Source organism: Ovis aries, chromosome 1 (assembly GCF_016772045.2).
Source record: "Ovis aries strain OAR_USU_Benz2616 breed Rambouillet chromosome 1, ARS-UI_Ramb_v3.0, whole genome shotgun sequence".
Lineage (NCBI taxonomy): Eukaryota > Metazoa > Chordata > Mammalia > Artiodactyla > Bovidae > Ovis > Ovis aries.
In genome coordinates, this window is record NC_056054.1 from 143,614,321 (window position 1) to 143,629,070 (window position 14,750).

The window sequence follows — 14,750 nt, forward strand, 5'->3', positions numbered from 1 at the left end:
GTGGGAGGGTGGCTCAGGCGTCACTGGCAGCTGTTGAATGGGGGCCCTAATCCCCGCCTCCTCACGGGAAATGAAGTCCTTTCTAATAGTTTCTCAGACCGAGTCAGAGCGATAGGACTACATTTCCCAGAGCGCGGTCCGCCAGGCGGCTTGGGGGCGGTGCCTCACGTAAGTTACAGTCATCGCAAGCCTCTTCGGCGGGACTGTGATGGCCGGAGAGATGACGATCTTAGGTTAGTAACGAGGGGGCTTCTTTACGCTGTCGCGGGCACCGGAGCGGTTGAGGGAAGCAGGGATGGGTCGGGGTCGTTGCAACCGCTGGATTCCGCTAGCGTGGCGGGAAAGGCGTCAGAAAGGTGACTTTGAGGCGGTTTGGGGCTGTTCCCGACGCCGGGTTGGGGGTCGCCTCTAGGAATGACCTGGCCGCTGTAGGCCCGGGTAGGGCCGGCGGCGACCCTCTGCATACATTTCAAGGATGTTGGACCTCAGGAAGTGTTCTTATCCAAAGAATGTCGATTTTTGAATCGTTGGTTGAATCGGGGTCTTTGAGAGGCCTCTAGAACGTGCATCTCCGAGACCCCTTTGTGGAGGAAGGGGAAGTAGCACTAGCAGCCTCCCGACCTGTGGGCTCGTGGGATGCTGGATTTTGAGAGATCCAGGGCTCTTAAATGTGTAGGCCAGTGTGGTTTCCACCAATCCGGGTAGGAATTACCCTCTCCGGACCAGAATGTGATAAAATGTTTCTGAAAATGAGTCTGTAAGAGCGAGTGGAAGGTGGGAATGGCAGTTGATTTCATTTCATTACGTTTTGATGAGGATTTTTGTGATTTTTTATTGAGTGATTAATTGTTACTAAGCTAAGAATTAGTAAAAGAGACTCCTTTAGATTGGCATTTTGAGTTGTGTGTAACCTGGGTGGACACAGATGTATAACACAGCCTCCTGAAACCAAGTAACAGATTAATTATAAATTCGAAGTGGCTTCTTTCTCCTTCACTTACGTTTACAGGCAGTGTAACATTTGTACATATTTGGTTTTTTCATAATTAACATTTATTGGCCAGCTTCTGATAGCTAGGAACCATTTGTGCAGGGGATTCAACATGACTAAAACCTAACTTCAGAGAGTTTTCATTTGTGTTAGCATGGAGTTACACACTTCTGTTCTCCTAAATATCATTGCTGCAAGATGTCCTTCATTCATATTTAGTACAGAAAAGGTTAATTGTGTTCTGTTATGAAGACAGTTTAATATCTAAGCAACTTCCAAAACTATTTTGATCTAGTTTATTCATTTCATCCTTTTGAAAGGAAAAAGGAGAGGAGAGATAAAAGAGTTTTAGCATTACAATATCAGGGCTTTGGGTGTGGAAATTTTAATAATAGGTTTTTGTTTTAATATTGATATCTAAAGCTAATTATAAAACTATAAAATCTAAATAGCAAACTGTGGAAAATTCTGAAAGAGATGGGAATACTGGACCACCTGACCTGCCTCTTGAAAAACCTGTACGCAGATCAGGAAGCAACAGTTAGAACTGGATGGGACAACAGATTGGTTCCAAATATGAAAAGGAGTATGTCAAGGCTGTATATTGTCACCCTGCTGATTATGCAGAGTACATCATGAGAAATGCTGGGCTGGAGGAAGCACAAGCTGGAATCAAGATTGCCAGGAGAAATATCAATAACCTCAGATGTGCAGAGAACACCACCCTTATGGCAGAAGTGAAGAAGAACTAAAGAGCCTCTTCATGAAAGTGAGAGTGAAAAAGTTGGCTTAAAGCTCAACATTCAGAAAACTAAGATCATGGCATCTAGTCCCATCACTTCATGGAAAATAGATGGGGAAACAGTGTCAGACTTTATTTTGGGGGGCTCCAAAATCACTGTAGATGGTGATTGCAGCCATGAAATTAAAAGACGCTTACTCCTTGGAAGGGAAATTATGCCCAACCTAGACAGCATATTAAAAAGCAGAGACATTGCTTTGTCAACAAAGGTCTGTCTACTCAAGGCTATGGATTTTCCAGTAGTCATGTAGGGATGTGAGAGTTGGACTATAAAGAAAGCTGAGCGCCGAAGAATTGATGGTTTTGAACTGTGGTGTTGGAGAAGGAGAGTCCCTTGGACTGCAAGGAGATTCAACCAATCCATCTAAAGGAGATCGGTCCTGGGTGTTGACTGGAATGACTGATATTGAAAGTGAAACTCCAATATTTTGGCCACCTGATGTGAAGAGCTGACTCATTTGAAAAGATCCTGATGCTCAGAAAGATTGAGGGCAGGAGGAGAAGAGGATGAAAGAGGATGAGATGGTTGGATGTCAACACCGACTCAATGGACATGGGTTTGGGTAGACTCCAGCAGTTGGTGATGGACACGGATGCCTGGCGTCCTGCGGTTCATGGGGTCACAAAGAGTTGGACACGACTGAGCAACTGAACTGAACTGGGTCACATTCTGACTTTTGCTCCAGATAAATGACTTTTCCTGTCAATATTAGTACAAGTATTACTGAAATGTTTCTTTTTCAGGCCTTTACTCGCCCATAAGTTAAGTACACTAACATACAGGGGGTTTTTTTGTTTGTTTTTGTTACTTCATTTTAATGGTATTATAGTCAGTTTGAATTGTGAAAAACATGATGTTTGAGAAATGTTATGAGTATAAAAGAAAAAAGTTTTGAGAGTTTATAGTCTAGTATTGAAGAGTGATTTTAGTGTTGTAATTTATCAAATTGTACTAGTTTGATAAGACATAACTTTTAATTTGCCTGTATTTCAGGATCAGCTGTTTTGACTCTCCTGTTGGCTGGCTATTTGGCACAACAATATTTACCATTGCCTACTCCTAAAGTGATTGGAATTGACCTTGGCACTACCTATTGTTCAGTTGGGGTATTTTTTCCTGGCACAGGAAAAGTAAAGGTCATTCCAGATGAAAATGGTCATATCAGCATACCCAGCATGGTATCCTTCACTGACGATGATGTTTATGTGGGGTATGAAAGCTTAGAGCTTGCAGATTCGAATCCTCAGAACACAATATATGATGCTAAAAGATTCATAGGCAAAGTTTTTACGCCGGAGGAACTGGAGGCTGAAATTGGGAGATACCCATTTAAGGTAAGTTAAGCTGAAATGTATTTTTAGATCAGCACACTGTTTCAATTAGTTCTTTGGCTTCAAGTTACAAAAATGTATGTTTCAATGGACTCCGTTTGTATGGAAGTTATATTATCTCATTCAACAAGCAATCCAACAGTGGCTCCTGGGTTGGTTAATTCGTTGGTTCCACAACACTGTTGAGGACTTAGGACACTACCATCTTCTCACTCTGCCATCCTCAAAAATGCATTGTTCTTTTATTGTTCTTCTCTACCATCCTCAAAATGCATTGTAGCAGGTGGCTAATGAAGTCCCGTGTACCTATAGATAGATGGATGGATAAATAGATACTCTCTTTGTGTGTGTGTGTGTATACATATTTGTACATAGAAAAAGAGATCATACTAGGCATGCTGTGTTTTGACTTCTTTGAAACTCATAAATAAACATATAGTTTTACATCATTATCTTTCATGGTTGTGTGGAACAACTGTTCTACCATTTAATTGTCCAGTCTCTGTATGTTTTATTTTTTCCCTAGTTTTCCACTGTCATTGGAGTTTCAGTGAATATCATTGTTTGTACATGTGTACTACACTTGTTTGATAATTTCCTAAATTTGATAGGCCAATTGGTTGTATGTTTTTAAGGCTTCTGATTTGTATTGCCAACTTCGGGCACTGAAAAGTTTACATGCTCTTATCTATTTTTCAGACTGCCTATGTCTTCAGTAGTTATTATTTTTCAGTCTTTGCCAATAGATAAGTAAAAAATGGTGTCTGGTAGTAATTTGCATTGCTGTGATTTCTAGTGAAGTCAGACTTTTAAAAAAAATCAGTTTATTGCATTTTTCTTCAGTGATCCATTTCTCACCCTTTGTCCTATTTTCTTTTGGGATGTTTATCTTTTTTGAATGACTATAAAAATACATTTGTGACGTTTAAGTATCCCCCTTTTTTTTTTAACTAACTGATGTATAATTTTGTTTTTTAACTGTCAAGAGTATTAGGTTTTTTATGTGGTAAAATCATCTCAATAATTCCTTTAAAATGTTTTTAGAGTCTTATGCTACTTACAACAGCCTTTCCTATCCTATCCACTTGTATTTTTTTCTAATGCTTTTATGTAAGTATTTGTAGGTTTGGGTTTTGCTGGGCTTTTTCTCTTAAATATTTAGATATTTATGTAGGGTTTTGTTTTTTTTTGGTAAATTATGAAATAGGATTCTGATAGTTTTGAAATTAGATGATTGTATCAGTGCTGCTTATTGAATAACCGATATATAAGAGCTCTGAAATTTTTATTCATTTTTCAGAGGAGAAAAAAATTTCTCCAGGTATGTATTTGGTTTATTTCTTTGCTTTTCTTTCAATTTTTTGTTAAGTTCAGTTCACTTAAGTTCACTTAAGTTCAGCCACTCAGTCATGCCTGACTCTTTGTGACCCCATCAACCGCAGCACGCCAGGCCTCCCTGTCCATCACCAACTCCCAGAGTCCACATAAACCTATGTCTATTGAGTCGGTGATGCCATCCAGCCATGTCATCCTCTGTCATCCCCTTCTCCTTCTGCCCTCAATCTTTCCCAGCATCAGGGTCTTTTGTTAAGACCCTTTATTAATTTGTTATTTTTATTTTGTAATGATAAAATTGTATAAAGCTGTACATTTTCCTCCAAATTGCAGCTTTGGGTACATTACTTATTGATCCCAGAGTTATTTTAAGGTGTTTTTTTGTGTGTGGTTTTTTTTTTGAAGTTTCTCAGTAGTCCAATTTTTTTGTTGTTTCTCTTTCATGGTTACTCTGAACATACTGGAATTAATCTAATTTTTTAAAATGTACAAATATACAACTACATTAGCAAGGATAATATACTAATACACGTTTTCATGGAAATAAGAATGTGAGTGATACTTGATTCTTAGCAAAAATAGTGAAGTATTAAAATTATTCTTGTTAATATGTGCCAGCACATTCTTTCAATTATCTGTTATGTTTGGAAATAAATAAGTTTTTTGAAAAAGAAGATCTTGAGTCACATACATGATTTAGCAACTGCTATTCCTTCTATTGGGCTTTCCTAGTATCTCAAACAGTAAAGCATCTGCCTGCAATGCAGGAGATCCAGGTTCAGTCCCTGGGTCAGATGCCCTGGAGAAGGAAATGGCAACCCACTCGAGTATCCTTCCTGAAAAATTCCATGGACAGAGGAGCTTAGCAGTCTACAGTCCATGGGGTTGCAGACAGTCGGACACGACTGACTGACTAAATTCCCTCTATCTCATCATTCATTTTTTTCTTACATTTAACATATGTATTGAGAATCTTCTCTGTTCCAATTCTATGCTGCTGCTGCTGCTGCTGCTGAATCGCTTCAGTCATATCAGACTCTGTGCGATCCTATAGATCGCAGTGCACCAGGCTCCTACGTCCCTGGGATTCTCTAGGCAAGAATACTGGAGTACGCTGCCATTTCCTTCTTCAATGCATACTCTGTGATAAACTTTATTTTTCTGCTGTTAATAAAAACTAGAGTGGATTCATTTTATAATTTTAAAGTATATCTTTTAATAGCCTCTAGTCTTTGTACATGCACTTGCTAGATAACAAATGAAATTTTATGACCTTTTCAGGGTAAGTTTTGATTGAATACATTCAATGTATATATGTATATATATATATTTATGTGTGTTAGTATATGTATATGTATAATTTGTATGTAGGTATACACACACACACTTATATATAGTGTTTTCATCTTTGCAAACCTTATTCACAGGTTTTAAACAAAAATGGAATGGTTGAATTTTCTGTGACAAGTAATGAAACCATCACCGTTTCCCCAGAATATGTTGGCTCTAGACTGTTGTTAAAATTAAAAGAAATGGCAGAGGAGTATCTTGGAATGCCAGTTGCCAATGCTGTTATTTCCGTACCAGCAGAATTTGATCTAAAGCAGAGAAATTCAACAATTCAAGCTGCTAACCTTGCAGGTAATATCACTTGCCTGAGTTGCATTTTTCTCAAAATTTTCTTAGGCTGAAAATCTGTAATGAGGTGTATTATTTTGCAAACCACTTGATTAGGCACCTAGACAAACTATATGGTAGATAAACAATTAAGAAGGCTCCATGGTACAATGTAAAATATGTATATTCTGACAACAGCCTATCAGGTATATGACCAAGGCTGAGAAAAAACATGGACACATTAGCAGTGAGGAGTTTGTTCTCCTGAACTTGTTTTAATGTGAAGAGGAATATAATACAATGATTTTTAAAAATCTGAGGTGGGAGAAAATTTATTTGCTACCATTCAGCAAATACTGATTACCTAGGTAAACAGAACAGGTAAACCCTTTTTCTCATGGAGCTTATATTCTATTGGAGGAAACAGAAAATCAGTATTGAAGATAAATATAGTGTTCTTACCTTTAACATTCTGTCATTTTTGAGGTTGTACCCAAGTCTGCATTTTGGACTCTTGTTGGTTACGAGGGCTACTCCATTTCTTCTATGGGATTCTTGCCCGCAGTAGTAGATACAGTGATCATCTGGATTAAGTTCACCCATTCTCATCCATTTTAGTTCACTGATAGCTAAGATGTTGATGTTTATTCTTACCATCTCCTCATGGACCTAATATACCAGGTTTGGTGTCAGAGGATGAGATGGCTGGATAACCACTGATAGAATAGATATAAACTTGGGAAACTTCAGCAGATGATGAGGGACAGGGAGGCCTGGTGTGCTGCAGTCCATGGGGTTGCAAAGAGCTGGACATGACTGGGCGACTGAACAACAACCCTTAGCATTATTGACATGTTAGCCTGAATAATTCTTTGTTGGGGAACTATCCTATGTATCATAGGACATTTTGCAGCATCCCTTAACCTGTACTCACTAGAAGCTAGCCAGTAGCACCGTCTCTACCAAGTAGTGATAATTTTATGTCTCCAGACATAGCTAGATGTCTTTAGAGGAAGAAAATGATCTCTGGTTGAGAGCCTTGATACAGTGTGTATCAGAAAGTAACATGCTGTGGGAGAGGAAGGTGGGATAGAGGTTTAAGAGGAAGGGGATATATGCATACATACAGCTGATTCATTTTATTGCTCAGCAGAAATTAACACAACATTGTAAAGCAATTTTATGCCAAAAAAAAAAGTAACATTCTATGGCGGCATATTAAAAAGCAGAGACATTACATGGCTGACAAAGGTCCATCTAGTCAAAGCTATGGTTTTTCCAGTAGTCATGTATGGATGTGAGAGTTGGACCATAAAGAAAGCTGAGCACTGAAGAATTGATGCTTTTGAATTGTGGTGTTGGAGAAGACTCTTGTGAGTCCCTTGGACTGCAAGAAGATCAAACCAATCCATCCTAAAGGAGATCAGTCCTGAATATTGATTGGAAGGACTGATCCTGAAGCTGAAGCTCCAATACTTTGGTCACCTGATGCGAAGAACTGACTAATTGGAAAAGACCCTGATGCTGGGAAAGATTGAAGGTGGGAGGAGAAGTGGATGACAGGACGAGATGGTTGGATGTCATCACCAACTCGATGAACATGAGTTTGAGCAAGCTCTGGGAGTTGGTAATGGACAGGGAAGCCTGGCACGCTGCAGTCCATGGGTTGGCAGACACAAATGAGCGACTAAACTGAACATGTTATGGAAGAAAAGACAGGATAAGGGAGTGGGCTTGCTAGGTGATCAGAGAGTAGGGGGGACTTGCAGGTTTTGACGAGAGTGGTCAGATAGACCTCAATGAGAAAGTGATATTTAAGCAGAGTTGAAGGAAACCAGGTAGTGAGCCAAGCAGGTGCATGGAGGAAATATGTTGCAGGAGAGAGAATGGCCAGTGAGGCAGCCATGAGATGAGAATTTAGAAGATGGAAGGTTGGCCAGTGTGACCAAAGGCGAGTGGGTGATGAAGTCAGAAAGCTAAGGGGAATAGTATTATGGTCTTTGAATAAATTCTTCAGAGTTTGACTAGTTTTTATGGCTCTTGATACAGAAAGTCATACTACTTTCAAGGGCACTCATTATATGTGGCAGTTAGTTTAAAGCAGGAATTTTGTTCAAGGAAATTTTGATCTTTTGTTTGCACATCTATTGTTTAGCATTACCTTGAAATCAGATTTTGCTGTATATTTCAGAGTTGCTTTCAAGGATCTTGCATTATAAATTCTTTTTTAAAATACATTGTAGCTATTAAAGCATATCTTCTCAGATTTTTCTTTTTATCATTTTTCTATCTATTGATTTGTTCTTTTACGAAAAAAGTCATTTTTAAAAGATGAGTACCATAAGCTTATTTCTATAGCTATTTGTTACAGTATATGGTTAATGTTTCCCTTCCCACATAAAATATGAAAGTTAGAAGAGGCTGAGGGATCTTTTAAAATTAAGTATTAAAAAGAATAGAGTGATGTATTTCACTGAATCTGGGCCTTTATTTCTTTATACTGTAGTCATCTTTTAGAATAATTTTAATGATATCCAATTAGAAGAACCAATATTTTTCCTTCCCATTTCATTGTTTTATTTGGCTTGTGACTGTTCTTTCTTATTATTATTCAGTGGAGTTCATGTTGGAGAAGATACTAATATGTTGTAGGATTAAGTGAAAAAAAATTCCTTAATCATGTCCTTTAATGATTGTTCTTCCCTCCAACCAATTTTACAGGACTGAAGATCTTAAGAGTAATAAATGAACCCACAGCAGCAGCTATGGCCTATGGTCTCCACAAAGCTGAAGTCTTTCACGTCTTGGTGATAGATTTGGGTGGAGGAACTCTCGATGTGTCATTGCTGAATAAACAAGGAGGAATGTTTTTAACTCGAGCCATGTCTGGTAAGAAAAATGTAGGGAGTGTTAACGAGATTCAGCCATGTTGACATATCTAATGTGTAAAGTGTTCATTTTTCAATGTGTCAGTATTCTTTGCATTCATTTTGGTAATCTTCTGTACTTGTGATCTTAATGCCACCACCTATTTTATTTACAGCAAAAAGTTAAGTCTCAAAAAATGACTGGATATACTGTAAGTCAAATATTTGAGCTAACTGAGCCAGTAGTTTTCACCTCTGTTGTGAAGGGAACCGAAGGAAAGAAATCATTTAAAATGAAGGGTGGTCAGTTTACTTCATTTAATAATCTGTTTCACTAAATAGCTATGTTTAGGAAATCCAGTAATAGTATTTTGCATTCTAAATTTTTTTACGGTTTTTGTTTTAGTTTAAGGAATTAAGCCTATGGAACTTAAGTTATAGGTAGTCTAACTGGATTCCATTTAGAAGCAAGTTCAGTGATGGGAATTTATATCACATTACTCTTTTCCTTATTAAATTACTTTTTCTACTTTTTAGCTCTTAATCATTTAAAAAGGAAATTTTTTTAAGATAAATGCTTACTAGTACTTTTTAATTATAAGAAACACTTCTTTCTTTTGAGACTAATGCCACTTTCTGTTTCTAAATTGCTACTTAAAGCCCAGTCTGTGTTCTCAATTTCTTATTTTCTGAAAAAGTATTTGATGTCACTGAGAGACTTCCTTTTACATCAATTGAACCCAGATGTGCACTGTATTTTAATAGTATACTTTTGAATTAAATACATTAAATAAGGATTTATCATTCCCAGAATATCATTTATACATACATACTACACAGATACATGCATATGTAAACACATACATATAGTCATGCTGCTGCTGCTGCTAAGTCGCTTCAGTCGTGTCCGACTCTGTGCGACCCCATAGACGGCAGCCCACCAGGCTCCCCCGTTCCTGGGATTCTCCAGCAAGAACACTAGAGTGGGTTGCCATTTCCTTCTCCAATGCATGAAAGTGAAAAGTGAAAGGGAAGTCACTCAGTTGTGTCAGACTCTTAGCAACCCCATGGACTGCAGCCCACCAGGCTCCTCCGTCCATGGGATTTTCCAGGCAAGAGTGCTGGAGTGGGGTGCCATTGCCTTAGTCATAATATAATATAAACTTTTTTATTTTTAACTTAGGAAACAATAAACTTGGAGGACAAGACTTCAATCAAAGATTGCTTCAGTACTTATACAAACAGATCTATCAAACATATGGCTTCCTGCCCTCTAGGAAAGAGGAAATCCACCGATTAAGACAAGCTGTAGAAATGGTCAAGTTAAACCTGACACTTCATGAGACTGCCCAGATGTCAGTATTACTAACAGTGGAGGAAAATGACAGAAAGGGACCTCCGACTAGTGACAGTGGACTGCCAAAGGACAAATTTTCCCCAGCAAATGACCCCCATGTGGACAGCATGTTTGGAGCTAACCTTTCTGAAAAGAAAAATGGAGAGGGTCAGGTTTTATTTGAAACAGAAATATCACGAAAGCTCTTTGACACCCTTAATGAAGATCTTTTCCAGAAAATACTCGTACCCATTCAGCAAGTGTTGAAAGAAGGCCACCTGGAAAAGACTGAGATTGATGAGGTGGTCTTGGTTGGGGGCTCAACTCGTATTCCTCGAATCCGCCAAGTCATCCAAGAGTTCTTCGGAAAGGACCCCAACACGTCTGTAGACCCTGACCTGGCCGTGGTGACAGGAGTGGCTATCCAGGCAGGGATTGACGGAGGCTCTTGGCCTCTCCAAGTCAGTGCTTTAGAAATTCCCAATAAGCATTTACAGAAGACCAACTTCAACTGAAGTACGGAGGGATGGCCATTTGAGATCTTGTCTAATGATCTCTTCCTCTTTATCAGACCACCTCCATCAGCCAAATAAAGTCTCAAAAATGTCTCACACATTTACCTGAAAGATAACGTTTATATATATGAAATTTTGCATAACACTTTGTTTTAAGATTGAATGTGACCAGATCGATCCTTCTCGATTTTGGAGAGATCCCATTCCTACAAGTACTTATAAAATGATAGGATTGAAGTAAAACTCTCTTATTGGAGCATAGGTGACTGTATTTTCTGGATTCTGGAAGTAGATATCCATGTGCACTTAAAACTAGATTCTGTAAACATTGCCTAGTGCCAGTTATATGATTCCCAGTTCTTACTAAATTGTGTTAGCAGGGGCTGGCAATTTATTTACTTGGTTATCAAATGTAATTCTTAATTTGAACTATACTTGAAGGACAGTGTTGATGTCGTGTACTTACATTGACTGGGAGATAGCAGTGTTATTTATATAAGCTGCATATACAATATTCAGTAACGGCCATATTATATGACAAAGTTAACCGTCACAAATTCAGTGTCCTGTTATGTGTCCTATTCATGTAACCTGCATTCTCCAGATTTTTAAAATATATTTATTGAATCAGTTTGTTTTCTTTCTAAAAAAGCTACAAATTTATTCAAATATTTCATTACCAATTTATATTTTATTTCTTTAATCTGCTATCATTCTCTGCCTTGATTTCCATGGTTCTGCATGGTTAGAAAACAAAAGAGAATTATTAATTGCATTTTAAAAATGTGTTAATATCAGTATTTATTACTATAATTTTTTTGGTTATTTAAGACCTTTGTAGATGTTGATAAGGGGCTTTCTTGGTGGCTCAGTGGTGAAGAATCTGCCTGTCAATGCAAGAGACACAGGTTCAAGCCCTGGGTTGGAAAGATACCCTGGGGAAGGAAATGGCAACCCTCTCCAGCATTCTTGCCTGGGAACTCCCATGGAGAGGAGCCTGGGGCTACAGTCAATGGGATCCCAAAGAGTCAGACGCACAACTTAGCTATTAAACAACAAGACATTGATAAACAACAGTAATTAGGTACAATATTTATTTATTTTATGTTGGTTTCTTTTTTCAGTGTTTATTGTTAGGAAGCCCTGGAGAATTTAGCTTGCGTTTGTGTCAGCTTTACTGACATTTTTCCCCATATTTAGTTGTGAATGAGGAAAATTGTACTCATTTGCAAAATCCTTGTTATTTGTTTCCTATCGCCATTTAAAAATAATCAGATTTGGACTGTTTTAACCTTAAGGTTAGTTTGTGATAAGAACAAAAAACTCATGAATACTGGGAGTAATGTGGAAATCTCACAGAAGGCAATGTTTAAAAATGTCCACAAATCAGTATAGTTTATAGTAACATTGGTTTAGTGCGGTAGTTTTAGTTTGTTTTCTTTTAGAAAAGCTGCAGGAACCAAGGAAGAACACATAGTGGTTTTATTTGTTATGCCCCTATTATTTGAAGATTTTCTTTTTCCTTAATAGAGGCTACTTCCTCTCAATATTCAAAAGTTATACTCTGGTCAACATTTTTGCTAATGTAAAATATGTCTCTATCCATTACTGAATTAGGATGTTGAATTTCCAATCACCGAAAAAAAGAAATAAGCAAACTCATTTCAGCAACATCAAAACATTTCTGCTTCTCATAGTAAAATCTAAGTGTTTTTGTACATTATAAAGAAAATATTTCTTAGCAATGAAATTGCTGTTAATTTCAATCAGATGCTTCTGTGAATAGAAAATGTCTGTAGTAGATAAATAGAAAATGTCTGTTCACATGTTTTATTTTGAACTGAATGGAGAAATGCCAAAGAGGAAGCCTTCACTGCATTATAAATATATTCAAGTGTTCTTTTGAACTTTATAAAAATTTTTACTAGACTTAAAAATGGAAAAAGATCTTTGTGCAAAGGTCTTTTAAAAGAAAAGTGTTCAATTTATTAAAATCTCTGTATATGGTACCAGCTTTAAAGCATTTTAAGATTTTTTAAAGTTCGAATTTCTCTGATACATGAGATAGTTAGGACAGTCTGTTAAGAGTTCTTAGAAGAAACGATTTGCAAAACAGAACGGCTAATCTCATACTCTAGAATTTAAAAAATTTGATTGTGTCTGAAAAATAGAATGGCAGTGTTGGAATTTGGAGCCAATAGTTCAGCATATTCTCTAGTATATTACACTTTTTAAAAAATAGTGTCTGTCTGCAATCATATTTAGGAGGCTATGTATAAATAGTCTTGAAGTCAATGTAGTTTATTTAAAAGGTAAAAATGCATTCTGAAAGGGATCATTTATATATAATAATCTGAAGACATTTTGCATAAAACTATATTTTGGTTGTACATCTTGCTAGTGTTTTTTGAAGTACATAACTTTAAAAAAAATTAACTGTCTTATATGATTAGAATATGTGAATAATTTATTTGGTGTCGGGAATGTTTTGGTACCTCCTGTTTTCACTGGAACCACTGATGTATCAGCAGACACTATTGTGTGTAACATGTTCTGAAAATCATAGTTACTGTGCATAACATTGTGCCTCTTAACTTTGTGTGCATACAGGTGGTTTACATTTTAATGTAAATAAATGCCACTTTGCAGTTTGTTTTTTAAACGGTGTCCTTTATTTTCTATTTGAGACTATGCCAGAGCACATTTTTGAGGTATATAAATAAGAAAGGAAATGGGAATAGAGCTGATCTGATGCTTACAGCACATGACCTCAGCAGGTATGGCCTCATTTCCTGCATCCTGAATGTCCCTGAAATTGCTTACTTTTCTACTTATTTATTTTTAAATTAATGTTTATTGGCATATAGTTTCTTTACAGTGTTTTGTTTCTGCTGCACAGCTAAGTGAATCAGTGGTACGTGTACATATATCCCCTCTTTTTTGGATTACCTTCCCATGTAGGTCACCGCAGAGCACTGAATAGACTTCCATGTGCTGTATAGTAGTTTCTCATTAGTTATCCATTTTATGTATAGTATCAATAGTGCATATATGTCAGTCCCAATCTCCCAATTCTTCCCTCCTCCCTGCCTATCATTTGTTCTCTAGGCCTGTGTCTCTGGTTTTTCTTTGAAAATAAGTTCATCTGTATCATTTTTATAGATTCCATGTATAAGCAATATAGTGTTTGTTTTTCTAGATTAGTTTTGGCTCCGTTATAGTCAGAAGCTGTGAATTTATATTTAGAATTCTGGGTATCCTATTCATGATACAGGAAATGTGTCTTCTAATTTAAAGAAATGACATATACCTAGAATTCTGAATACCAGTTCATGGCTTTTGACTAATGGAGCCAAAACTAATTTAGATAGTTAATAACCCCGCTTAATAACTTTGGTTGGTGATTAATACTTTATAATTCTCCAATAAAGTTTGTATTATTCTTTGGACAAAAAAATCTAATATTTTTTTTAAAGAAGTTCATTCGATTCATGTAGTCTTTTCAAATGAGCCCTTAAAAACAGATTCCTGGAAAATCCCATGGACAGAGTATTCTGGCAGGTTGCAGCCTATAGGGTTGCTAAAGAGACACAACTGAAGCAACTTAGCACGCATACACTGTTAACCCATTTTTAGGTATGTAAATTAAGGTGCAGATGTATTATGTAATTAATACATCATTACACAGCTAGTAAGTAGCAGAGTTATGATTCAAATCCAGTCCATGAACAGAGGAGCCTGGTGGGCTATAGTCTATGGGGTCACAAAGAGTTGGACACGACTGAGTGACTGAGCACATACATTTAATTCTTCACATTACTGAGAAATTTGAATTTACAGATTTTTCAGATACAAAATGAAGATAATAGTACCTAATTCACTGGGGTTTTGTAAGTGCCTGGCACAGAAAGTGCCAAGTATTATGAATGGAGATGATAAATAATTCTCCATAAGA

At 37.1% G+C, this 14,750-nt stretch overlaps 1 protein-coding gene across 1 annotated transcript; it reads left to right on the top strand.

Annotated features, from left to right (window-relative positions):
* The first annotated feature begins 177 nt into the window (after positions 1-177).
* HSPA13 (heat shock protein family A (Hsp70) member 13) lies at positions 178-13,457 on the top strand. Its single transcript, XM_004002826.5, has 5 exons — positions 178-233; positions 2,788-3,128; positions 5,888-6,101; positions 8,799-8,966; positions 10,128-13,457. The coding sequence occupies exons 1-5, from the start codon at positions 209-211 to the stop codon at positions 10,793-10,795; spliced, it is 1,416 nt and encodes a 471-aa protein (XP_004002875.1). The 5' UTR covers positions 178-208; the 3' UTR covers positions 10,796-13,457.
* The last annotated feature ends 1,293 nt before the right edge of the window (positions 13,458-14,750 follow it).

Excerpts from the sequence above, each read along its gene's own strand:
- HSPA13 (XM_004002826.5), top strand. The coding sequence starts at position 209 with ATGGCCGGAGAGATGACGATCTTAG. Across the intron at positions 3,129-5,887 it reads TTGGGAGATACCCATTTAAG|GTTTTAAACAAAAATGGAAT; the intron begins GTAAGTTAAGCT and ends CCTTATTCACAG. Across the intron at positions 8,967-10,127 it reads TTTAACTCGAGCCATGTCTG|GAAACAATAAACTTGGAGGA; the intron begins GTAAGAAAAATG and ends TTTTTAACTTAG.